The following is a 25,870-nucleotide window of genomic DNA, read 5'->3' as shown; positions in this document are numbered from 1 at the left end:
TGACTGATCTGGTTAGCCCACAGTCCTGCCTATCCCTGATAACAATTCACCCATGATCATGTTTTATCCTCACCCCCACCCTTGCTTATTAAGAATCTATCTAACCTTGTCTTAAAAATATTCTTAGAATCTCATCCACTGCCTTTTGAAAAAAGAGAGTTCCAAATACTCAGGACCCTGGGTGAAAAAGAATTACATTAACGTCATCTCTGTTTCAAATGGGTGACCCCTGATTTTTCAGTGACTCCTAGTTCTAGCCTTCAGCCCATTGGGTCTGTGCCAGTCGATACCAACCCTACTCTAATCCCATTGCCCAGCACTTGGCCCATCGCCCTAAATCCTGCTTCAATGTGACGAGGGGTTTCTGCCTCTCCCACCCTCCCAGGCAGTGAGTTCCAGATTCCCACCACTCTCTGGGTGAAAACATTTTCCCTCGCATCCCCTCTAAAACCTCCTGCCCCTTTCCTTAAATCAGTCATTGATCTCTCCACCAAGGGGGAGAAGATCCTTCCTGTCAACGTTATCGATGCCCTCATCATTTTATACATCTCCATCCCCTCTCAATCACATCTGCCTGTGAGGAAAACAGCCCCAGTCTGTCTCCATCACCGAAACTCTCCAGCTCAGGCAACACCCTGGGAAGAGATAATGGGAACTGCAGATGCTGGAGAATCCGAGATAACAAAGTGTGAAGATGGATGAACTCAGCAGGCCAAGCAGGATCTTAGGAGCACAAAAGCTGACGTTCAGGATGAAGGGTCTAGGCCCAAAACGTCAGCTTTTGTGCTCCTAAGATGCTGCTTGGCCTGCTGTGTTCATCCAGCTCCACACTTTGTTATCTCAACATCCTGTGAAGTTCTGAAGCAGCGTCACTGGACTTGAAAAGTTAACCCTGATTCCTCTCCACAGATGCTGCCAGACCTGCTGAATATTTCCGACAATTTCCGGTTTTTGTTTCTGATTTGTAGCATTCTCATTCCTTTTGGGTATTTTTTTTTCCTGGGAAAATGGGTTGTCTAATAAAGGCAGGTAATCCGTGAGCCTTCTTAACCACTTTATCCAGCTGTCCTGATACCTTAAGTGACTAATGTACACACCAAGGTCCTCTGTGCTTCCCAGGGTCCTACTGTACATCTTGTATTGCCTTGCCTCGTTTGTCCTGCCCATGTGGAGTGGCAGAATTGTAGAGTAATATGGCATGGAGACAGACCCTTCGGTCCAACCAGTCCATGCCAACCATGTTCACAAACGAAACCAGTCCCACCTCCCTGTTCCTGACCCATATCCCTCCAAACCTTTCCCTGTTCATGTACGGATCCAAATGCCTTTTAAACACTGTAACTGTACCCACATCCATCACTTCCTCTGGAAGCTCATTCCGCACACAAACCACTCTCTGTTTTTTTTAGAAAGTTGCCCCTTGTGTCCTTTTTAAAATCTTTTTTCTCTCGCTTTAAAAACATGCCACCTCATTTTGAAATCCCCCACCCTAGGGAAAAGACCCCTGTCATTGACCTTATCTATACCGCCTCATAAACCTCAAAATAAGGTCACCCCTCAAACACCTACGTAGCAGTGAAACAAGTTCCAGCCTATCCAGTCTTTTTAATAACTCAAACCCTCCTGCCCTGACAACATTCTGGTAAAACTTATTGAACCCTCTCTAGTTTAACAATATCCTTCCTATAACAGGGCAACCAGGACTACACACAGTACTCCAGTGATAGGAGGTGTCACTAACAGGGCTATCGAGCAGCCCCTGCTCAGCAATAACCTGCTCAGTGACGCCCAGTTTGGGTTCCCCAGGGCCACTCAGCTCCTGACCTCATTACAGCCTCGGCTCAAACATGGGCAAAAGAGCTGAATTCAAAAGAGGGGAGAGTGACAGCCCTTAACATCGAGGCTGCATTCGACCGAGTGTGGCATCAAGGAGCCCTGGCAAAACTGGAATCAGTGGGTATCAGGGGGCAAACTCTCCGGTGGCTGGAGTTATATCTGACACATAGGAAGATGGTCGTGGGTGTGGGAGGTCAGTCATCCCAGCTCCAGGACATCTCTGCAGGAGTCCCTCAGGGTAGTGTCATCGACCCAACCATCTTCAGCGGCTTCATCAATGACCATCCTCCATGATAATGTCAGAATTGGGGATGTTCACTGACGATCGCCCAATGCTCAGCACCATTCGTGACTCCTCAGATACTGGAACAGTCCGTGTTCACATGCAACAAGATCTGGACAGTATCCAGGCTTGGGCTGACAAGTGGCAAGTGACATTCGCGCCACACAAATACCAGGCTCTGACCATCTCCAACAAGAGACAATCTAACCCGTGCCCCTTGACATTCAACAGTGTTACCATCACTGAACACCCCCCCCCCACTATCAACATCCTGAGGGTTACCATTGACCAGAAACTCAACTGGACTCACCACATAAACACAGCGGCTACAAGTTCAGCTCAGAGGCTGGGTATCCTGCAGCGAGTAACTCCCCTCCTGATTCCCCCCAAAGCCCATCCCACCATCGACAAGGTACAAGTCAGGAGTGTGAGGGAACACCTCCCACTTGCCCCTGGATGGGGGCAGCCCCAACAACATTCAAGAAGCTCGACGCCATCCAGGACAAAGCAGCCCCCGCTTTGATTGGCCCCACATCCACAAACATCCCACTCCCTCCACCCACCGACGCTCAGTCGCAGCAGTGTGTACCATCTACAGGACACCCTGCAGCAACTCATCGAGGCCCCTTAGACAGCACCTTCCAAACCCACCACCACTTCCATCCAGAAGGACAAGGGGCAGCAAGTACATGGGAACGCCCCCCCCTGCACGTTCCCCTCCGAGCCACTCCCCATCCTGTTGCTGGGTCAAAATCCTAGAATTCCCTCCGTAATAGCATTGTGGGTCAACCCATAGCAGGAGGACTGCAGTGGTTCAGGAAGGCAGCTCACCACCACCTACTCAAGGGGCAACTAGGGATGGGCAAGAAATGCTGACCCAGGCAGCCACACCCACATCCTACAAATGAACGGAAAAAAGAACTCCAGAACTCACCAATGTCCTGTACAACCTCAACATAACATCCCAGCTCCTGAACTCAAAGACCTGGGCAATGAAGGGCAGCGTGCTAAACACCTTCTTAACCCCCCACCCACCCCGTCTACCTGTGACACAAACTTCAAAGAATTATATACCCTCAGTCTCTCTGTTCTACAACAACAAAGCCCTAGCATTAATTGTACAAATTCTGCCCTTATTTGTTTTACCAAAATGAAACACCTCACACTTATCCAAATTAAACTCCATCTGCCGCTCCTCAGCCAATTAATGTTGGAGATCAGAGATGGGGGATGTGGGGAACGGGTTGATGGAGTGATTTGAAAAACAAGGGTGAGAATTGGCCGGACAGGGAACTGATGGAGTTTAGGATGCACGGGCAAATGGGAGAGTGGGTGGTGACCAGAGAATGGAGTTTGGTTTGGTGATGGACCTGGGACAGCAGGTTAGTACGGGGTAAGGTTTACAGAGAGCTGGACACCTCGAGGGACAGATTGGTTTTAATTAACACATGCAATATCAAGTCTGCTCTGAAACTGATTCACCCACTTAGCTTTGACACAAAATGCCTCACCGTTTAACACAGCACCCAGCAATGCAAACGAGGCGGGATTTCACAACACTAACCTTTCAGAAAGAAACACTTCATCAGCCTTATAGCTCATCTCTCTAACGCTACTGCATCTGCTCTGTGTAAATTGTGTGAATTCAAAAAGGCATAATGAGGTAATTAGAGGCTCAAGTGTTTACCGGCCCCGGTCACACACCCCGGGGATTCAATGTCTCCTTCAATTTTCCCAAATCACTTTAAAAACAATGGCAGAAAGTTTGGGAACATTTGATTCTAATCTTTGCAAACAAGATATATCCATGGATTCCTTACTGAAATTTGTAACCTTCTCTAGTCTCTACACCCCTCCCAATCCCTGTAAATTCTTCCAGCCAAACACCCATCTCTATCTCTGTAACCCCCACCAGTCCCTACACCCTCTCCCTATCTCTGTAACCTCCTCCAGCCCTTACAGCCCCTCCCTATCTCTGTAATCTCCTCCATCCCCTACACCCCTTCCCTATCTCTGTAATGCCCTCTAGCACCTACACCCCCTCCCTATCTCTGTAGCCTCCTCCAGCCCCTACACCCCCTCCCTATCTCTGTAACCTCCTCCATCCCCTACACTCCTTCCCTATCTCTGTAACTCCCTCTAGCATCTACACCCCCTCCCTATCTGCTCTATCCAGCCCCCACTCCGGGATTTTGAAAACCTCTCTCAGATCTCCCTCTCCCGGCCTTCTCCTCTCCAAGGGAGAACAGTCCCCAACTTCTTCAGTCTATCTTCATCGCTGAAGTTTCTCATCCCTGGAACTGTTCTTATAAATCACTTCTGCACCCTCTCTCCCTCTCTCTGTTTCTCTCTGTCTCTCCAACGCATACACACCTTTTCTGTAATGTGGCATCCACAACAGGAGACAATACTCTAGTTGAGATCTGATCAGGATCTTACGTAAGTTCACCGAACTCTTCCTGCACAGGGAGTGACCCAGATGTTGTGTTGACAGTGTGACAGAGATAGCCATCTTCCTGCTCACTTGTGATGCCCACGGAGTTGAATTTCTCCCTGTGTGCCTTGGTGCTTCTGCTGTCTGAGGAATGGGTCAGTTGGATAGGGTGACATTGTCTCCAGCCTCAGCTTATTGACTGCTGAAGCTATTGTCCCTGTCTCTGGACAGGCCCCCAGTCCATCTATGCGCTGTTCAGCTTGCACGCTCTGTCATCTGAAGGACATTCAGAGTTCTGTGTTTACTTGCAATATCACTCCTCCTGCTTGCTGACCTACACACTGGCTCCCAGTGCAGGAGCACCTCGAATTTAAAATTCTTGCTTTCATTTCTGATCATTGTCCATGGTTTCCTCTGGTTCCCTATCACCATCCAAGCTCCTTCTGTGATCTCTGGTCTCGCCAACTACGTCTCCTCCCGATGACCTGTAAAACCCTGGTTCCCATCGCTCCACCGTTGGTGGCCATGAGTGGAGAGGCCCAAGCTTTGGGATGCCTCTCTCCTTCTCTCCATCCTATGGGGAGAGATCATTCTGACTGGGCCTGTGGTCTCGAGAGTTTAGATCTCATTCAAACTTCCAAACTCTGTTCAGGTCTCGATAGAGGAGATGCAGGAAAGCTTCTCTCACCTCTCCAGAACCCCATGTGCAGGGTCAAATCTATCTCAGGATAAGGGGGAGACCTTTTGGGACTGAGATGAGGAGGAATGTCTTCTCTTGGAATAAAGTCATTAAGATGTACAGCACAGAAACAGACCTTCAGCCCAACCCATCCAGGCCAATCAGATAACCTAAATTTAACTGGTCCCATTTGCCAGTATTTGGCCCATATCCCTCTAAACCCTTCATATTCATGTTCCCATCCAGATGCCTTTTAAATGTTGTCATTGTACCAGCTTCAACCACATCCTCACATGTCACCTTTTGTGTGATCAACTTGCCCTCTCAGATCCTGTTTAATCTTTCATTTCTGCTCTTCAACCTATGCCCTCCAATTTTGGGCTCCCCTATTCTGGGAGAAAGTCCTTGACTATTCACCCTATCCATGTCCCTCACGATTTATAAACCTCTATAAGTTCACCCCTCAACCTCTTACAATCTAATGAAAGAAGTCCCGGCCTTTCCAGCCTCTCCTCATAACTCAAACCCTCCGTTCCTGACAACATCCTTGTAAATCTTTTGTGAACCCTCGCCAGCTTAAGGACGGCCAGAACTGGACACAGTTCTCCAGAAGAGGCCTCACCAACGTCCTGTACAACCTCAACATGACGTCTCAGCTCCTTCACTCAAAGGTGTAAGCAATGACAGCAAGCGTGCTAAACACCTTCTTAAGCATTCTGCATTGATGCAAACTACAAAGAATTATGTTCCTGAGCCCCTAGGTCCCTCTGTTCGACAACACTACCCAATGCCCTCCTGTGAATTGTACAAATCCTGCTCTGGTTTGGTTTAACAAACTGCAACACCTCACATTTATCCAAATTAAACTCCTTCTGCCGCTCCTCAGCCCCACTGGGTCAATTGATCAAGACCCCTTTTTAATCTGAGTTAACCTTCTTCACTGTCTGTTATACCGCTGATCTTGGTGTCATCCTACAAACTAAACTGCCTCCGATATTCTCGTCTAAATCATTTCCACAAATGACAATCAAAAGGGGCGCCCCCGTGTCTGTGTGGGGTTTCATCCGGGTGCTCCGGTTTCTTTCCACAGCCCAAATGTGTGCGGGTTAGGGTGGATTGGCCGTGCTAAATTGTCCCATAGTGCCCAGGGATGTGCGGGTTAGGGTGGATTGGCCGTGCTAAATTGTCCCATAGTGCCCAGGGATGTGCGGGTTAGGGTGGATTGGCCGTGTTAAATTGTCCCATAGTGCCCAGGGATGTGTGGGTTAGGGTGGATTGGCCGTGTTAAATTGTCCCATAGTGTCCAGGGATGTGCGGGTTAGTGTGGATTGGCCGTGCTAAATTGTCCCATAGTGTCCAGGGATGTGCGGTTTAGGGTGGATTGGCCGTGCTAAATTGCCCCATAGTGCCCAGGGATGTGCGGGTTAGGGTGGATTGGCCGTGCTAAATTGTCCCATAGTGCCCAGGGATGTGCGGGTTAGGGTGGGCTGGCCGCGCTAAATTGCCCCATAGTGCCCAGGGATGTGCGGGTTAGGGTGGGCTGGCCGCGCTAAATTGCCCCATAGTGCCCAGGGATGTGCGGGTTAGGGTGGATTGGCCATGCTAAATTGTCCCATAGTGCCCAGGGATGTGCAGGTTAGGGTGGATTGGCCGTGCTAAATTGTCCCATAGTGCCCAGGGATGTGCAGGTTAGGGTGGATTGGCCGTGCTAAATTGTCCCATAGTGCCCAGGGATGTGCAGGTTAGGGTGGATTGGCCGTGCTAAGTTGTCCCATAGTGTCCAGGGATGTGCAGGTTTGGGTGGATTGGACGTGCTAAATTGTCCCATAGTGCCCAGGGATGTGCACCTTTGGGTGGATTGGCCGTGCTAAATTGCCCCATAGTGCCCAGGGATGTGCAGGTTAGGGTGGATTGGCCGTGCTAAATTGCCCCATAGTGTCCAGGGATGTGCAGGTTAGGGTGGATTGGCCATGCTAAATTGTCCCATAGTGCCCAGGGATGTGCAGGTTAGGGTGGATTGGCCGTGCTAAATTGTCCCGTAGTGCCCAGGGATGTGCAGGTTAGGGTGGATTGGCCGATGAGGAGATTTTGAAGCTGGTAAAGTCCACATTGAGACCATTGGGCTGTAGGCTCCCAAAGCAGAATGTGAGGTGCTTCTCCTCCAGTTTGTGGGTGGTGTCATTGTGACACTGAAGGAGCTATCGTCCAGGGAGTCGGAGGGGGAGTTGAAGTGGTTTGCGACTGGGAGGTGCTGTTGTTCGTCACGAACTGAGCATAGGTGTTCTGCAAAGCAGTCTCCGAGCCTCCGCTTGGTCTCCCCGATGTAGAGGGTACAGTGGATGCAGTATACCACATTAGCAGATGTGCAGGTGAACATCTGTTTGATATGGAAAGTCTTCTTGGGGCCTGGGATTGGGGTGAGGGGGGAGGTGTAGGGCCAGGCGTAGCACTTCCTGCAGTAGCAGGGAAAATTGCTGGGTGTGGTGGGGCTGGAGGGGAGCGTGGAGCGGACAAGGAGGTCACGGAGAGAGTGGTCCCTCCGGAAGGCAGATAAGGCGGCGGAGGGGGTGGTGGTGGAAGAGGAATGTATCCTTTGTAGTGGGGTCGGATTGCAGGTGGTGGAAGTAGCCGAGGACAATGCATTGAATCCGAAGGTTAATGAAGTGACACATGAGGACTAGGGGAATTCTGTCTGTTGTTGTGGGGACAGGGTGTGAGGGCTGAGGTGTGGGAAATGCGAGAGATGCGGTCGAGGCCGTTTTCGACCACTGAACGGGGGAAGTTGCGGTCCTTGAAAAACAAGAACATCTGGGGTGTCTGGGAGTGGAGCACCTCATCTTGGGAGCAGACGTGGCGCAGGCGAAGGAATTAGGAGTAGGGGTTCACATTCTTGCAGGAAGTTGGGTGTATTTGTGGGTGTATCCGTGTAACAATGGGGTCAGGGAGGAGCATTAAAAGCCAGGGAGTATGGGTTGGTCAGACAGACAAATGACATCTTGGGCAAAATTTTATTCCAGGCTGACCGATTACCTGTCCCTAATTATATGTTCCCAGTCCAGTTATAGAGCCATAGAGCTGTACAGCGTGGAAACAGACCCTTAGGTCCCTTTTAAATCTTTCCGCTTTCACCTTAAACCTACGTGCTCTGGTTTCGGGCATCCCCACCCTGAGAAAAAGACCCTGACTATTCACCCGACAATGCCCCTCCTGATTTTGTAAACCTCTGTAAGGTCAACCCTCAGCCACCGTCCTGTAACAGGGAGACCAGGATTGAACACAGTATTCCAAAAGTGACCCTCACCAATGTCCTGTGCAGCTGCGACATGACCCTCCCAACTCCTGTACTCAATGCACTGACCAATAAATACAAGCATATCAAACGCTGCCCTGTCTACCTGTGACTCCACTTTCAAGGAACTATGAAGCTGCCTTGCCCCTGAAGGTCTCTTTCTTCAGCGACACTCCCGAGGACCCTACCACTAACCTCACATTTATTTAAACTAAATTCCGTCTGCCACTTCTTGGCCCATCTGGTCGATGCCCTTTTGTGCACTGGGATGACCTTCCTTGCTGTCCACATTCTCACTAACTCCTCCATTAATACTCAATTACAATTTCTTCGCCAGTCCCATCAGACTGAGACACCACCGCCAGGTCTGAGGAAATGATAAAAGGGAACGCTATCTTGTAGTGCAGTGGGAATGTCCCCACTTGTGAACTGAAAAGACACAAGTTCAAACCCTACTTGCTCCAGAGATGTGTAATAACATCCCTGAATGGGTTAAGTAAGGGGAAATATAGATTAGATAAAGGGAAAAAAAATCAAACACACGACAGCAAGAAATAAAACAAAGAAGTGAGTCCCAACCCCCAGACTTTCTTTGTAATGCAAATAGCACACTGAGAGCGTGTGATTGAAACTGGGAAAGGAATGATAGTCTGAGACTGGGCGCAGTCTTTTCAAACTGATTTCCGACCAAGATGAAAGGGATGTCCCTGGTGAGCACATCAAAGATAGCCATGGTCCCCTGTTGATGCAAGCTGAGAGTTGGGCTGGCACGCGGACACAGGAGGGGAGGAGGAAACATCCTGGCACAATGGTTTGTTGAGCAGACTCCAGAGACGAGTGTAAGGGCTTCAGCCAGCCTCCAAACGCTCCTGTGACGCAGTGGCAGTGTCCCGACTTCTGGGCCGGTAAGTCCGTGTTCAAGACCCATTTAGGTCACAACATCTCTCAAAGAACAGGTTAGAAAATAGCCAAAGCGGCTAGCATTGCACTGACCCTCCGACAGTGTCCACTCCTTCAGCACTGACCCTCCAACAGTGCCCAGTCCCTCAGCACTGACCCTCCGACAGTGCCCACTCCCTCAGCACTGACCCTCCGACAGTGCCCACTCCCTCAGCACTGACCGTCCGACAGTGCCCACTCCTTCAGCACTGACCCTCCGACAGTGCCCACTCCCTCAGCGCTGACCCTCTGACAGTTCCCACTCCCTCAGCACTGACTCACCGACAGTGTCCACTCCTTCACCACTGACCCTCTGACAGTGCCCACTCCCTCAGCACTGACCCTCCAACAGTGCCCGCTCCCTCAGCACTGACCCTTGGACACTGTGGCGCTCCCTCAGCACTGACCCTCCAACAGTGCCCACTCCCTCAGCACTGACCCTTTGACAGTGCCCACTCCCTCAGCACTGACCCTCCGACAGTGCCCACTCCCTCAGCACTGACCCTCTGACAGTTCCCAGTCCCTCAGCACTGACACTCCAACAGTGCCCGCTCCCTCAGCACTGACCCTTGGACACTGTGGCGCTCCCTCAGCACTGACCCTCCAACAGTGCCCACTCCCTCAGCACTGACCCTTTGACAGTGCCCACTCCCTCAGCACTCACCCTCCGACAGTGCCCACTCCCTCAGCACTGACCCTCTGACAGTTCCCAGTCCCTCAGCACTGACACTCCAACAGTGCCCGCTCCCTCAGCACTGACCCTCTGACAGTTCCCAGTCCCTCAGCACTGACACTCCAACAGTGCCCGCTCCCTCAGCACTGACCCTTGGACACTGTGGCGCTCCCTCAGCACTGACCCTCCAACAGTGCCCACTCCCTCAGCACTGACCCTTTGACAGTGCCCACTCCCTCAGCACTCACCCTCCGACAGTGCCCACTCCCTCAGCACTGACCCTCTGACAGTTCCCAGTCCCTCAGCACTGACACTCCAACAGTGCCCGCTCCCTCAGCACTGACCCTTGGACACTGTGGCGCTCCCTCAGCACTGACCCTTCAACAGTGCCCGCTCCCTCAGCACTGACCCTTGGACACTGTGGCGCTCCCTCAGCACTGACCCTCCAACAGTGCCCACTCCCTCAGCACTGACCCTTTGACAGTGCCTGCTCCCTCAGCACTGACCCTTTGACAGTGCCCACTCCCTCAGCACTGACCCTCCGACAGTGCGGCGCCACCTCAGCACTGAACGACTGATTGGTTCATTTTTGTCGCGTGTACCAGAATACAGTGGAAAGTTTTGTTTCACATGCTATTTCGGCTGCTCGTCCTCTGTAAAGTGTACCAGGGTAGCAGAGCAAGTTCAGAATACATTATTACAGCCACAGAGAACATGCAAAGAGAGAAATGTGAATTAACATTTGCAAGGTCTGTTCAAAAGAGAGGAAGCAGTTGTTCATGAATCTGCAGGTTCACTTTTTCAAACTTTTAGATCAGTACAGCGTGGGAATGGGCTGTTTGACCCATGTCGTGTCCCTTCCGCCTGCTGGAAGAGGTTGGAAGAGATTATATCTGGGGTGGCAGGGGTCTGTGATGATGCTCGCTGCCTTTCTGAGGCGGGGCAAGTGTAGATGGTGTCGATGGATGGGAGGTTGGTTTGTGCGATGTTCTGGGCCGTGCTCACAGCTCTCTGTAGTTTCTCACAGTCCCAGGAACAGCAGTTGCCAAACCAAGCTGTGGTCCCCATCCATATCCTCCTGGAATCTAACCCTATCCTTCTCACTCTTTACCACGCCACCTGTTTTCAAATCATCTGCAAACTTCCTGATCAACCATCCTCAAATCTCAACCACAAGCCACAATCATGTACTTGAACCACAAACAGCAAGAGCACCAACACTGTCTCCTGTGGGATCCCACTGGACACAGGCTTCCTCTCGGAGAAACCTCCCTCAACCATCACCCTCTGCTCACTGCCACTCGGCCAATCGCAGATCCAGTTTACCAAATTTCCTTGGATCCCATGGGATCTTACCTTCGCTATCAGTTGCAAACCTGTTCAAAAGCCTTGCTGAAGTCCAAATAGACTACATCACAAGCATTACCCTTATCTACACTCGCGGCCACCCCTTTGAAACATTGAGGTTAAAAGCCTATTGGTTGATCACGACAGAGAGCCAACACGTACCATTAACTCAAGAAATGACCAGAGGTTATCCTGTTCAAGATTCATTCAACCTGTTGGAATCATTTAATCCCTTTGGTGCAGAAAGAGGCCATTCAGCCCATCAAGTCTCACTGACCCTCTGACCCACACGGTCTGTGTAACCCCACATTTATCCCTGTTAACCCACTTGGCCAGCCTTATGTTCAGCCCCTGCTCCCAGCCCGATGGGTTTAAACTATTCACCCTCATTCTCAGCTCCTTTCACATGCGCTCAAGACAGAGATGTGGACGAATTTCTTCTCTCAGAAGGAAGTAAATCTGTGCAATTCTTAACCACAAAGGACTGTCGAGTCCGGGTCATGAAATAGATTCGAGGCTGAGATAGAGTCACAGATTGTACAGCAAGGAAATACACCCTTTGGTCCAACCCATCTGTGTCCTGACCAGATATCCTAAACTAATCTGGTCCCATTTTCCAGCATTTGGCCCATATCCCTCTAATCCCTTCCTATCCATGTCCCCATCCAGGTGCCTTTTAAATGCTGTAACTGTACCAGCCCCCACCACTTCCTCTGGCAGCTCCTTCCATACACGTACCACCCTCTGTGTGAAAAAGTTGCCCCTCGGGTCCCTTTTAAATCTTTCCCCCTCTCACCTTAAACCTATGTCCCTCTAGTTTTGGACTCCCCTACCCCAGAGAAAAGACCTTGTCTACTCACCCTATCCATGCCCCTCATGGTTTTATAAACCCCTATAAGGTCACCCCCTCAGCCTCCGACACTCCAGGGAAAATAGCCCCAGCCTCTCCCTGTAGCTCAAACCTTCCAACCCTGGCAACATTCCTGTAAATTTTTTCTGAACCCTTTCAAGTTTCACAACATCCTCCCTACAGCAGGGAGACCAGGATTGAACGCAGTATTCCAAAGTGGCCCTTACCAATGCCCTGTACAGCCTCAACATGACCCTCCCAACTCCTACTCTCAACGCACTGACCAATAAAGGCCAGTGTCCCAAACACCTTCCTCACCGCCCTGTCTACCTGCAACGCCACCTTCAAGAAACTGCACCCCTCGATCTCTTTGTTTGGCAACACTCCCCAGGGCTCTACCATTAAGTGTATACGTCCTGCCCTGATCTGCCTTTCCAAATAGGCAGATTCTTAATCAGTGATGGCAATTGAGGACTATGGGGGAAAGGCAGGACAGTGGAGTTGAAGATTATCCCAATCTCATCGAATGGCTTGTTGGGCTGAATGGCCTACTCCTAGGTCTTCTCAACTCTCCCCGCCACCGTGTCCGTCATCTCCTGGACTCCAACAACTCACCCTGGAATCTCCATGTTGCTCCGTCCTCCCACACCAAGTCCTGGCCTCTTGATCAATTCCCGCCTGCCCCAAACCTGCCTCTCCTGCTGGTTTCATGCCCTCAACAGCCTGTGTTCTGCACCCCCGCGACGGTTTTTCCTCCGCTTACGGCATTTGCCACCTCTGGCAGTGCGTGGCATCGAGTGAGAGCTATTTGAGTTTGTTTCCTGCCATCAGTCCGTCCTTTGCCTTTATGTTGCTTTGGGCCTGTCTGGACACGAGTGGCAGAGGATGCCCTGTCTTTCTACAACAGGTTGGCACATGAAGCAAAGTTATTAACCCTCACTGGCTCTCGTGCCCAACACTGTGTTCAAGGGGGAAGAACCACGAGGCCTCGCCAGCCATTCCCACATCCACTACAAAAACATTTCGGGAAGCTGGGTCTGATACCAACAGGTCCCTCTGAAGGGCTCTGGTGGTAGTGTTCAAACCTCTGTGCCAGGAGGCCCAGTTTCAAGACCCACCTGCTGCATACAACATCTCCAAACAGGAAAATATCTGAGCCTCCACAGATTGTGTGCACTACCCAGAGACAAGCTTTCAGTCATGTCCCCCTGGACATTAGTGGTTGGCACTACTGCCTCACAATACCAAGGTCCCAGGTTCGATTCCATGTCAGGCACTGTCAGTGTGGGGTTTGCACGTTGTCCCCGCATCTACACGGTGCTCTGATTTCCTCCCACAGTGCAAAATATGCAGGTTAGCGTGGCTTGGTCATGCTAAATTGCCCCATAGTGTCCAGGGATGTGCAGGTTAGGGTGGGTTGGCCGTGCTAAATTGCCCCATAGTGTCCAGGGATGTGCAGGTTAGGGTGGGTTGGCCGTGCTAAATTGACCCATCGTGCCCAGGGATGTGCAGGTTAGGGTGGATTGGCCGTGCTAAATTGCCCCATAGTGCCCAGGGATGTGCGGATTAGGGTGGATTGGCCGTGCTAAATTGTCCCATAGTGCGCAGGGATGTGCGGGTTAGGGTGGATTGGCCGTGTTAAATTGTCCCATAGTGTCCAGGGATGTGCAGGTTAGGGTGGATTGGCTGTGGGAAATCTGGAATTACAGGATTGGTGGGTGGGCCTGGGAGCTGGGGGGAGGCTGGCATAGTCTTCAGAGGGTTGGCGTAGACTGGACTGGCTGGACGGCCTCTTCTGCACTGTATGGATCGGGGTCCAGCGCTCTGCGATGGGGCCTGGTCAGGATGTGTTTCTCGCAATGACGCAAAAAATCTGGGAGTGTAGACCATGGTAGAAGGTGCACCGCAGCTCCCTGTTACATTCTTTAGTGAATCTATTTGAATATTGACTTCTGGGTTGGCTGAAATGAATTAAAACCGTCGGAGGTCCTGGGAGACGACGTGCCATTTTCACTTTCGCCCATGGCCCCCATTGTCAGTCAAATTTGCTCATTAGTGGTCCCCACCCCAACCGTGATTTAATTTTCAAACTTCACACTACAGCCTGTTAGGCCTCCCCTAGACTTTCCACCTGCACCCCACCTCCCCACCAGCCTGCCACTGACAGGGAAGCGATCAGCTGGGATTGAGAGACACCCGACACTGAGCACACCGCCCCCCCACCTCACCCCCTCACCAACTCTGATCTTCCCTTGCCTGTACAGAGGCTTCCGTCTCTCCTGAGGCCTAGGCCTCATCTGAAGCCTACAGCAGCGAATGCTTCCAAACAGCTCAAACAGCTCATTATTTGCCCGCCCCGCGGGATAACAAAACACCATTTGCTTGATTCTGATTACTTTTCCCGTCACACTGGGGTGCAAGCTCGCTCCTTCGAGCTCTTATTTCTAACCACCCCCTGCAGGACAGCACGCTTTAATCCCTGAGAATTGTCAGGCACAGCCAAAGTTAAATCTGAAGCCTTTCTGTCAAGATTTGTTTGAAGTCTAGCTCGCCTCTCAGTCAGTGAGGAGACGGGAGCTGGGAGCTGGCCAGAATTCTCATGGAGCGAAATATTCATTTGTACAACCAGTCACAAAACATTACAAACCACATCTTAGCTTAAAACATTTTTCTTTCCCCTTTATTCATTCCTGGATAAGGGCATTGCTAACTAGGGTGCATTTATTGCCCATTCCTAACTGTAGTTAAGAGTCAACCACATTGCTGTGGGTCTGGAGTCACATGTAGGCCCAGACCAGATAAAGATGGCAGTTTCCTTCCCTAAAGGGCATTAGTGAACCAGATGGGTTTTCCCCCAACAATCGACTCATGATCAGGATTTGACTCTTAATTCCAGATACTTATTGAATTCAAGTTCCACCATTTGCCGTGACAGGGTTCGAACTCTGGTCCCCAGAATGTTATCTGGGTTTCCAGATTACACTCCAGCGATAATACCATGAGGCCATCACCCTCCCGTTCTTTCCAAAAATAAAAATAAAACCTCACCCAGCACACTACCTGACGTTTCGATAAATTTCATCCCCGTGCTCCCCAATTAGTCGCTCTCGGGCAATGTGGCATATGGATCAAACTTTTCCACAGCAATGCGGGTCAGTAACCTCTAGAAGTGGGAGTAGGCCGCATTTGAGCCTGTTCTGCTCCTCTCTATCTTCATGTCAGAGGATTTCCAATGCCAGAGAAGGAGGCCGTTCGCCCCATCAAGATAGAACTAGCGATTGTAACGAGGTCAGCCGGGTGGACCTCACAGAATGCAAGTTCCCTGATTGGGGCTGTTAGTCTGCACTGATGAGGGAGCCCTGGCTGACAGGTATAAACAGGAGTGTCAGAGGTTCTGCCCACTCTGAGAGCGGGATCTGAGAGAGCTGGATCAGTGTCAAGGACTCTCCACGTGTACTTAAGGAAGTAATGCGATACCAGGCTCGATGGTAAAATACCATAGATCCACTCTCTTTAGACAGCAGTGACGAGTCATGATTTATCCTGCTCTTCCATCCAACTATATCGTGGCTGCTCAACTACATTAACCTCACCTCCCCACGCTTAGTGCCTTCCTGACCTTGATGTCTCAAAAATTATTGACCTCTGTTGACGATCTATCTCATTGGCCAAGCCCCCGTTGAGCTCTGAGGTAGAGAATTCTGAAGTTTCACATCTCTCTGAATGAAGGAATTCCTCTTTATCCCAGTCCAAAATGGTGGGCCCATTATTCAGAATCTTGTGACCATCATAGTCCGTCCCCAAACCAGGAGCCAGGGAGAGGAGGAACATCCTTCCTGCATTTTTCCCTGTCCCTCTAGGAGTTTTGATACTTCAATAAGATTGCCTCTCATTCTTTGTTTGTTAATTCACTCGAGGGATTTGGGAGTCGCTGGCTAGGACCAGCATTTAGTGCTCCATCCCTAATAGCCCCATTGTGGTGGTGAGCTGCCTTCTTGAAACCCTGCAGTCTGCGGGCTGTAGGTTGACTCTCAATGCCTTTCGGGAGGTAACCCCCAGGATGTTGACAGTGGGGGGATTCAGTGCTGGTAACACCATTGAATGTTAAGGGGCAGTGGTTAGATTGTTTCTTATTGGAGATGGTCATTGCCTGGTGTTTGTGAGGCATCAATGTTACTTCCCACTTGTCAGCCCAAGCCTAGATATTATCCAGATCTTGTTGCATGTGAACACGGACTGTTCCAGTATCTGAGGAGTCACGAATGGTGCTGAACATTGAGCGATCGTCAGTGAACATCCCCAATTCTGACATTATCATGGAGGATGGTCATTGATGAAGCCGCTGAAGATGGTTGGGCTGAGGACACTATCCTGAGGGACTCCTGCAGAGATGTCCCGGAGCTGGGATGACTGACCTCCCACACCCAGAACCATCTTCCTATGTGTCAGGTATAACTCCAGCCGCCGGAGAGTTTGCCCCCTGATACCCACTGATTCCAGTTTTGCCAGGGCTCCTCGATGCCACACTCGGTCGAATGCAGCCTCGATGTTAAGGGCTGTCACTCTCCCCTCTTTTGAATTCAGCTTTTTTGCCCATGTTTGAGCCGAGGCTGTAATGAGGTCAGGAGCTGAGTGGCCCTGGGGAACCCAAACTGGGCGTCACTGAGCAGGTGCTGCTCGATTTCCCTGTCACTGACACCTTCCCTCACGTTACTGATGGTCGAGAGGAGACTGATGGGGCAGTAACCGGCCGGATTGGGTTTGTCCTGCTTTCTATATAAAGGGAATACCTGGATAATTGTCCACGTTGCTGGGTCGATCCCAGTGTTGTAACTGTACGGGAACAGGTTGGGTAGGGGAGCGGCAAGTTCTGGAGCACAAGCCTTCGGTCCTATTGCCGGAACGGTGTCAGGGCCCATAGCCTTTGCCGTACCCAGTGTCTCCAACCGTTTGTCAATATCACGTGGAGTGAACTGAATTGGCTGAAGACTGGTATCTGTGATGGTGGGGACCACTGGAGGAGGCCGAGATGGATCATCCACTCGGCACTTCGGGCTGAAGATTGCTGTGAGCACTTCAGCCTTATCTGCTGCGCTGATGTGCTGGGCTCTTCCATCATAGAGGATGGGGATATTTGCAGAGCCTGCTCCCCAGTGAGTTGTTTAATTCACCACTGGGTGTGGCAGGACTGCAGAGCTGAGATCTGATCCATTGGTTGTGGGATCGCTTCGCTCTGTCTATCACTTGCTGTTTTGCTGTTTTGCTGTTTGGTGTGCAAGTAGCCCTGCTTGGTGGCTTCACCAGGTTAATACCTCATATTCAGGTATGCCTAGTGCTACTCCTGGCATGCCTTCCTGCACTCTCCATTGAACCAGGGTTGATCCCCTGGCCTGATGGTAATGATTGAGTGGGGTTTATGCCGGGCCATGAGGTTACAGATTGTGCTGGAGTACAATTCTGCTGCTGTTGATGGCCCACAGTGTCTCATGGATGCCCAGTCTTGAGTTGCTAGATCTGTGTGAAGTCTGTCTCATTGAGCATGGTGACAGTGCCACACAGCACGATGGAGGTTATTCTTAATGTGAAGGGAGGACTTCGTCCCAACAAGGACTGTGCGATAGTCACTCTTACTGATGCTGTCACGGACAGATGCAACTGCAGCTGGCAGATTAGTGAGGCTGAGGTCAAGTATGCTTTTCCCTCCTGTTGGTTCCCTCACCACCTGCCGTAGACCCAGTCTAGCAGCTACGTCATAGAGTCACAGAGCTGTACAGCATGGAAACAGATTCTTCAGTCTAACTTGTCGAAAGTCGACCAGATATCCTAAATTAATCCAGTCCCATCTGCCAGCGTTTGTCCCATATCCCTCCAAACCCTTCCTACCCATGCACCCACCCAGTTGCCTTTTAAATGCTGTAACTGTACCAGCCCCCACCACATCCTTTGGCAGCTCATTCCACACACATACCACCCTCTGTATGAAAAAGTTGCCCCTCAGGTCCCTTTTAAATCTTTCCCCTCTCACCTTAAACCTGTGCCCCTCTAGTTTTGGACTCCCCCTACCCTGGGAAAAAGGCCTCCTCTATTCACCCTATCCATGCCCCTCATGATTTGATAACCCTCTATAAGGTCACCCTCTCAGCCTCCGGCGCTCCGGGGAAAATAGCCCCAGTCTATTCAGCCTCTCCCTGTAGCTCAAACCCTCCGAACCCGGCAACATCCCTGTAAATCTTTTCTGAACTCTTTCAAAATTAACGACATCCGACAGCACAGAGACCGGAATTGAACACGATATTCCATAAGGGGCCGAACCAATGCCTTGTACAGCCACAACATGACCCTCCCAACTCTTATCCTTATGGAAAGAACAAATTACCGCAGGTGTTGGAATCTGTACAGAAAACTACAAACATAGGGGACCACAGCGGGTCAGACAGAATCCATGGAGAGAGAGCAAGCAGACGCTTCAAGTCTAGACAACGTCATCAGAGCTGAAGCTATTTAGACTGGGAATGTTAGCTTGCTCTCTCTCCATGGATGCTGTCTGACCCGCTGTGGTCCCCTATGTTTGTTGTCCTCCTACACTCAATGCACTGCCCAATAAAGGCCAGCGTCCCAAACACCTTCCTCACCGCCCTGTCTACCTGCAACTCCCCTTTCAAGGAGCTATGAACCTGCCCTCCGAGGTCTCTTTGTTCAGCAACACTCCCCAGGACCTCACCATTAAGTGTGTAAGTCCTGCCCTGGTTTGCCTTTCCAAATTACAGCACCTCTAGGACCCTACCAGCTCGATCAGTGGTCCTCCTGCCGAGCCACTCTTCATGGTGGATATTGAAATCCCCCATCCAGAGTACATTTTGTGCCCTCGCCATCCTTCCTCCAAGTGCGGTTCTACATGGAGGAGCACTGATTCATCAGCTGAGGGAAGGCAACCAGGAGGTTGGCAACCTGAAGCCATAGGGTCTGGAGTCAACGTTGAGGACTCCCAGCCCTCCTGGCTGTATATCACTGTGCCGCCACCTCTGATAGATGTGTCCTGCCCAGTGGGACAGGGCATATCCAGGGACGGTGATGTGGTGTCTGGGACATTGTCCATAAGGTATGATTCTGTGCGTGTGGTGATGCCAGGCTGTTGCTTGACGAGTCTGTTGGACAGTTCTCCCAATGTTGGCACTACCCCCCGGTGATTACGACTTTGCAGGGTTGACAGTTTCCCAGGGCAGCAGGACTGATGTGTGAGGAAAGTCTGGATCGACTGGGCTTATATTTGCTGGGATTTAGGAGAATGAACGAGGGGAATCTCATAGAAACATATAAAACCCTGATGGGACTGGACAGGTTAACTGTGGGAAGAACGTCCCTGATGCTGGGGAAATCCAGAACAAGGGGTCACAGTCTAAGAATAAGGAGTAAGCCATTCAGGACTGAGATGGGCAAGAATTTCTTCACTCAGAGAGCAGTGAACCTGCGGAATTCTCTGCCACAGGAAGCTGTTGGGGCCAGCTCGGAGGGAACTGGATGTGTCCCTTACAGCTAAAGGGATCAAGGAATATGGGAAGTGGGAATGGGGTACTGACATTGCATTATCAGCCACGGTCATATTGAATGGTGGTGCAGGCTCGAAGGGCTGAATGGCCTAACTCCTGCGTCTATTTTCTGTTTCTCTGATAGGGTTGTTTCTGCTTTTTGTGTTTTCTGGTGCCTAAGTCAATGCCAGGTGGTCCTTCTGGTTTCAATTCTTCTTTGAGTCTTTGTACCGATGGCCTGCAAAGCCATTTTCAGAGTCAACCACATTGCCGTGGGCCTGGAGTCCCAAGTAGGCCCAGACCAGGTGAGGATGGCAGATTTCCTTCCCTGTCAGGCATTAGTGAACAAGATGGGGCTATTTTTCTGACAATCACAACGATATTCAGTAGATTCTTAATTCCAGAATTTCTGCTAAAAACCCAATTCAAGTTTCACCAGGTCCCATGAGCACGGGTGGAATTTTCCAGATTAATAGGCTAGTGATAATACCACTAGGCCATCTGGCATGGTGGGACTTGAACCCCAGGTCTCTACGACTTTACCTGAATTTAACCAGCCTAGCGACAATAGCACTAGGCCATCCCCTCACCCTGGGGGCGAATGTACGCCCAGCCTACCCTCCAATCCCCTCCACACCTCCCCACGCCCATAGGGCCATCCGCTATCCCAGAGTTCCATCTGAAAACGGAGTGGGACATGGGGAGGGCTCTGGGCCACATCCTCGTCAAAACGTTCCACCACCCCTCCCCTGCCCCACCGGGCCTACCTGGGTTATCCTGTCATTCATGGTGGGAGACCTCCCTCGTCGTGTAGTGGTGGTCGCCATGGTAGTGGTGGTCTCCATGATGGTGGTGGACATGTCTGCCAGGAGCGTGGTGGCCGTGGTCTCGGTGGTCATCACCGAGGGCACCTCCCCCACCAGCCGCAGGTTGCCCTCGACCTTGACATTGGGGTCGCTCTCGGCGGCGAGGGTCAGCACTTTCAGGCCATTGTAGTAGAGGCCAGCCACCTGCCCCTGGAAGGGGCGGCCTTGCGCCTTGCCCCCGATCTGGATGGAAGCCTGGCTGTTGAAGATGGTCAGCTGGCGACCTGCAACGATAACGGGGAGAGCGGTGATGTGTGGCACGCCGGTGACCAGCCGCGGACGTGTACATGTACACGATAGGACGCACAGTCAACTCCCAACTCACACCGCCCCCCCCCCCCACCCCGTGCCGAGTGTGGGCGACCCGGCTAAATCGCCAACCTTACCGGCCTCCTCTCCCGGCAGAACCGCAGGGGAAAATCAGCCAGCGTTCCTGTTTCCCGCATCACTCCACTCTGCGGAAAAGGCTCCTCCCCTTCATCAATGGGCCCCTGGGCGCGTGAGGCTGTTCGTTTGAGGAGCCAGCATGAGGACAATGGGCCGAACAGCTTTCTTCTGCACCCTAACAATTCCGCGATTTGACGGGCTGAATGGCCTCCTACTGCACCCTGACAATTTAGTGATTCGATGGGTTGAACAGCCTCTTGTTGCGCTGTGACGAATTCGGTGGTTCGATGGGCTAAATGGCCCCCTACTGTGCTGTAATGATTCAGTGATTTGATGGGCTGAATGGCCTCCTGCACTCAAATGGCTTCAGCAACATGACATTCCTTTGCGTCCGTCACTTTGCCTTTGGGGCGACTGGGCCTTTAGCTGCGTGGTTCCTTGCCTCACCCTCTCCACCTGTGCCTGCCCTCTACTATCCCCTGATGTAGGCCAGGGGAGGACACACACTGTGCTTCTTAATTGATCTGTTACCATATTCAGGCCACTACCCAAATGCAGGACTTAATTGTAGCCACACAGTATATTGAATGCCACTTTGAACCCCCTGCGCTGCCATTCGGCCCGACCATGCTGCCCCCCCCACCCACCCGGTCTTCTGTCAGTCCCTGAAGCAACCAACAGGAAACTCAACTCCTGAGCCGGAAGCCCATGGGCTCAAGCCCCTCTCCAGAGAGTTGGGAGCCCCTCCACCCTCTCAACATGGTAGCACGGAGACCAGGATTGAACACAGTATTCCAAAAGTGACCCTAACCAATGCCCTGTACAGCCGCAACATGACCCTCCCGACTCCTACACTCAATGCACTGACCAATAAAGGCGAGTGTCCCAAACACCTTCCTCACCGCCCTGTCTACCTGCAGCTCCCAGCTTCAATGTCTGACACAACCAGGCAGCTCACTGGTTCACTCCAGGGGGCAGTGAAGAACTTTACTGTGCCGGGTCTGGAGTCACGTGTAGGCTGAGACCTGGTAAAGATAGAACATAGAGCAGCAGCACGCAGTACAGGCCCTTCGGCCCTCGATGTTGCGCCGAAACAGGGAGATGGCGAGTGTTCCGTCCCTAAGGGGCCCTCAGTGAAGCAGGCTGTGTTCTTAGTTTATCCAACAATCGATGGCTGCCATGAGGCTAAGTTGTTGATCCCAGGTTTATGAAGCGAATTCAAAGCTGCCATGTGTGGGGGGTGGGGGTGGGGGGTGGTGATTCGAACTCGGAGTTGTCCAGGGAATTTGTCATTGGCTGCTTTTCGCACCACACTCGGAACTCTGCTCATTGCCAACAAAAAAAAAACATTTGGGAAAGGTTAAAGGGCTCGGGACCGCGGTGTTACTCAACGAATGGCAGGACACAGGGCAGCCCAGAGGAGCAGAGTGATCGTGAGGTGTTCGAGAACAGATCCCAGAAGACAGCAGGAATAGTGTAATTAAGAAGGAACGTCGCCTTCATCAGTCGTGGTGAAGATTATTAGAGCACGGAGGTCATGTTGGAGTTGGACAGTGCGTTGGTGAGCCCCACTATAGGAAGGGCATGATTGTGCTGGGAGTGGGTACAGTATCACCAGGATGTGATCCCTCTGAGGAAGGGTCACCGGACCCTAAACTCGGATTTTCCCTTCACAGCGGCCGCTGAGCTTTTCCAGCAACTTCTGTTTCAGTTTCTGATTCTCAGCATCCGCAGTTCTTCCGGTCCTTTTCACTGGGGTGGAGACGCTCAGCGATGGAGAGAGGCTGGATAAGCCCTGGCTTTGGTTGGAGCAGGGAAAGTTGATGGGATGGAACCTGACAGTGATGTGTAACACCACGAGGGAAATGGACAGAAAGCAGCTGTTGCCCTGAGTCAAAGGGAAAGCAATCGTTTTACACTGAAAGGCAGAATGCCGAGGGGGGATACCCAGGGAGAGGAATATGTTTCGTGGCGGGATAGTTGAGGGGGGGACCTCACACTCTTTAAAATGTACTTGAATGGAAGCACTTGGAGTGTCATAACATGCAAGGCTATGAGCCGAGGGTGGCGAAGGAGGACAAGCGAAGATAGTTGTGGATGTTTGGAGGCACAGATTGAATGGGCCGAAGGGCCTCTGCTGTACCAGATGATACGACAGCACAATAAGTGGTAAAAATCTCATGACGTTGCTGGCTGTTGCATGTAACAAACACTTCACTGTGAGCCACACGCGTGGTAACGGCTCCATGGGGAGGGGGACAGCAGGCTCACATGTGAATGGCCTCCCTCACTCCTTCAACGACAGGCAGTAACTTCCACTTCCTGGTGATGAAAGGAACTTGCCAACAGCTTCACCAATCCCAGGGCAAGTCCCTCTCCCCATCATCCGCAGTGTCCATGTCTCCTCCCTATCTCACTACCCGCCTCCAACTCCTACCCTCCTCCCTATCTCACTACCCGCCTCCAACTCCTACCCTCCTCCCTATCTCACTACCCGCCTCCAACTCCTACCCTCCTCCCTATCTCACTACCCGCCTCCAACTCCTACCCTCCTCCCTGTCTCACTACCCGCCTCCAACTCCTACCCTCCTCCCTATCTCACTACCCGCCTCCAACTCCTACCCTCCTCCCTATCTCACTACCCGCCTCCAACTCCTACCCTCCTCCCTATCTCACTACCCGCCTCCAACTCCTACCCTCCTCCCTATCTCACTACCCGCCTCCAACTCCTACCCTCCTCCCTATCTCACTACCCGCCTCCAACTCCTACCCTCCTCCCTATCTCACTACCCGCCTCCAACTCCTACCCTCCTCCCTATCTCACTACCCGCCTCCAACTCCTACCCTCCTCCCTATCTCACTACCCGCCTCCAACTCCTACCCTCCTCCCTATCTCACTACCCTCCTCCAACTCCTACCCTCCTCCCTATCTCACTACCCTCCTACCTATCTCACTACCCTCCTCCAACTCCTACCCTCCTCCCTGTCTCACTACCCTCCTCCAACTCCTACCCTCCTCCCTATCTCACTACCCGCCTCCAACTCCTACCCTCCTCCCTATCTCACTACCCGCCTCCAACTCCTACCCTCCTCCCTATCTCACTACCCGCCTCCAACTCCTACCCTCCTCCCTATCTCACTACCCGCCTCCAACTCCTACCCTCCTCCCTATCTCACTACCCTCCTCCAACTCCTACCCTCCTCCCTATCTCACTACCCTCCTCCAACTCCTACCCTCCTCCCTGTCTCACTACCCTCCTCCAACTCCTACCCTCCTCCCTGTCTCACTACCCGCCTCCAACTCCTACCCTCCTCCCTGTCTCACTACCCGCCTCCAACTCCTACCCTCCTCCCTATCTCACTACCCTCCTACCTATCTCACTACCCTCCTCCAACTCCTACCCTCCTCCCTGTCTCACTACCCGCCTCCAACTCCTACCCTCCTCCCTGTCTCACTACCCTCCTCCCTGTCTCACTACCCTCCTCCAACTCCTACCCTCCTCCCTATCTCACTACCGTCCTCCAACTCCTACCCTCCTCCCTGTCTCACTACGCTCCTCCCTATCTCACTACCCTCCTCCCTATCTCACTACCCGCCTCCAACTCCTACCCTCCTCCCTATCTCACTACCGTCCTCCAACTCCTACCCTCCTCCCTATCTCACTACCCTCCTCCAACTCCTACCCTCCTCCCTATCTCACTACCATACTCCCTATCTCACTACCCTCCTCCCTGTCTCACTACCCTCCTCCCTATCTCACTACCATACTCCCTGTCTCACTACCCTCCTCCCTGTCTCACTACCCTCCTCCAACTCCTACCCTCCTCCCTATCTCACTACCCTCCTCCAAATCTCACTACCATACTCCCTATCTCACTACCGTCCTCCCTATCTCACTACGCTCCACCAACTCCTACACGCCTCCCTATCTCACTACCCTCCTCCCTCTCTCACTACCCTCCTCCTATCTCACTACCCTCCTCCAACTCCTACCTTCCTCACTATCTCACTACCCGCCTCCCTGTCTAACTAAACTCCACCCTGTCTCACTACCCTCCTCCCTATCTCAATGCCCTCCTCCCTGTCTCACTACCCTCCTCCAACACATACTCTCCTCCCTGTCTCACTACCCTCCACCTTATCTCACTACCCTCCTCCCTATCTCACTATCCTCCTCCGTGTCTCACTCCCCTCCTCCCTGTCTCACTACCCTCCTCCCTATCTCACTACCCTCCTCCCTGTCTCACTACACTCCTCCCTGTCTCACTACCCTCCTACCTATCTCACTACTCTCCTCCAACTCCTACCCTCCTCCCTATCTCACTACCCTCCTCACTAACTCACTACCCGCCTCCCTGTCTAACTACCCTCCACACTGTCTCACTACCCTCCATCAACTCCTACCCTCCTTCCTGTCTCACTCCCCTCCTCCCTGTCTCACTACCCTCCTCCCTATCTCACTACCCTCCTCCATATCTCACTACCCTCCTCCCTGTCTCACTACCCTCCTCCCTATCTCACTACCCTCCTCCCTGTCTCACTACGGTCCTCCCTGTCTCACTACCCTCCTCCCTATCTCACTATCCTCCTCCCTGTCTCACTACCCTCCTCCCTGTCTCACTACCCACCTCCCTGTCTCACTACCCTCCTCTAACTCCTACCCTTCTCCAACTCCTACCCTCCTCCAACTCCTACCTTCCTCCAACTCCTACACTGCTCCAGCACTCACTATCGTCCTCCAATCTCTACACTCGTCCCTA

General features: G+C 51.9%; 1 protein-coding gene across 2 annotated transcripts in view; it reads right to left on the bottom strand.

The window, feature by feature from the left end:
• The window catches only part of LOC125449256 (neurexin-2-like), a 1,112,849-nt gene that overhangs the window by 28,631 nt on the left and 1,058,348 nt on the right, over positions 1 to 25,870 (bottom strand). For both annotated transcript variants that reach the window (XM_059641436.1, XM_059641437.1), the window contains one exon: positions 20,624 to 20,946. In XM_059641436.1, the coding sequence (XP_059497419.1) occupies positions 20,624 to 20,946 (323 nt within the window). The remainder of the gene's footprint in view (positions 1 to 20,623; positions 20,947 to 25,870) is intronic.

The sequence above is a fragment of the Stegostoma tigrinum genome, chromosome 42, assembly GCF_030684315.1.
Source record: "Stegostoma tigrinum isolate sSteTig4 chromosome 42, sSteTig4.hap1, whole genome shotgun sequence".
NCBI lineage: Eukaryota > Metazoa > Chordata > Chondrichthyes > Orectolobiformes > Stegostomatidae > Stegostoma > Stegostoma tigrinum.
This window is presented reverse-complemented; position numbering and strand designations above follow the sequence as displayed.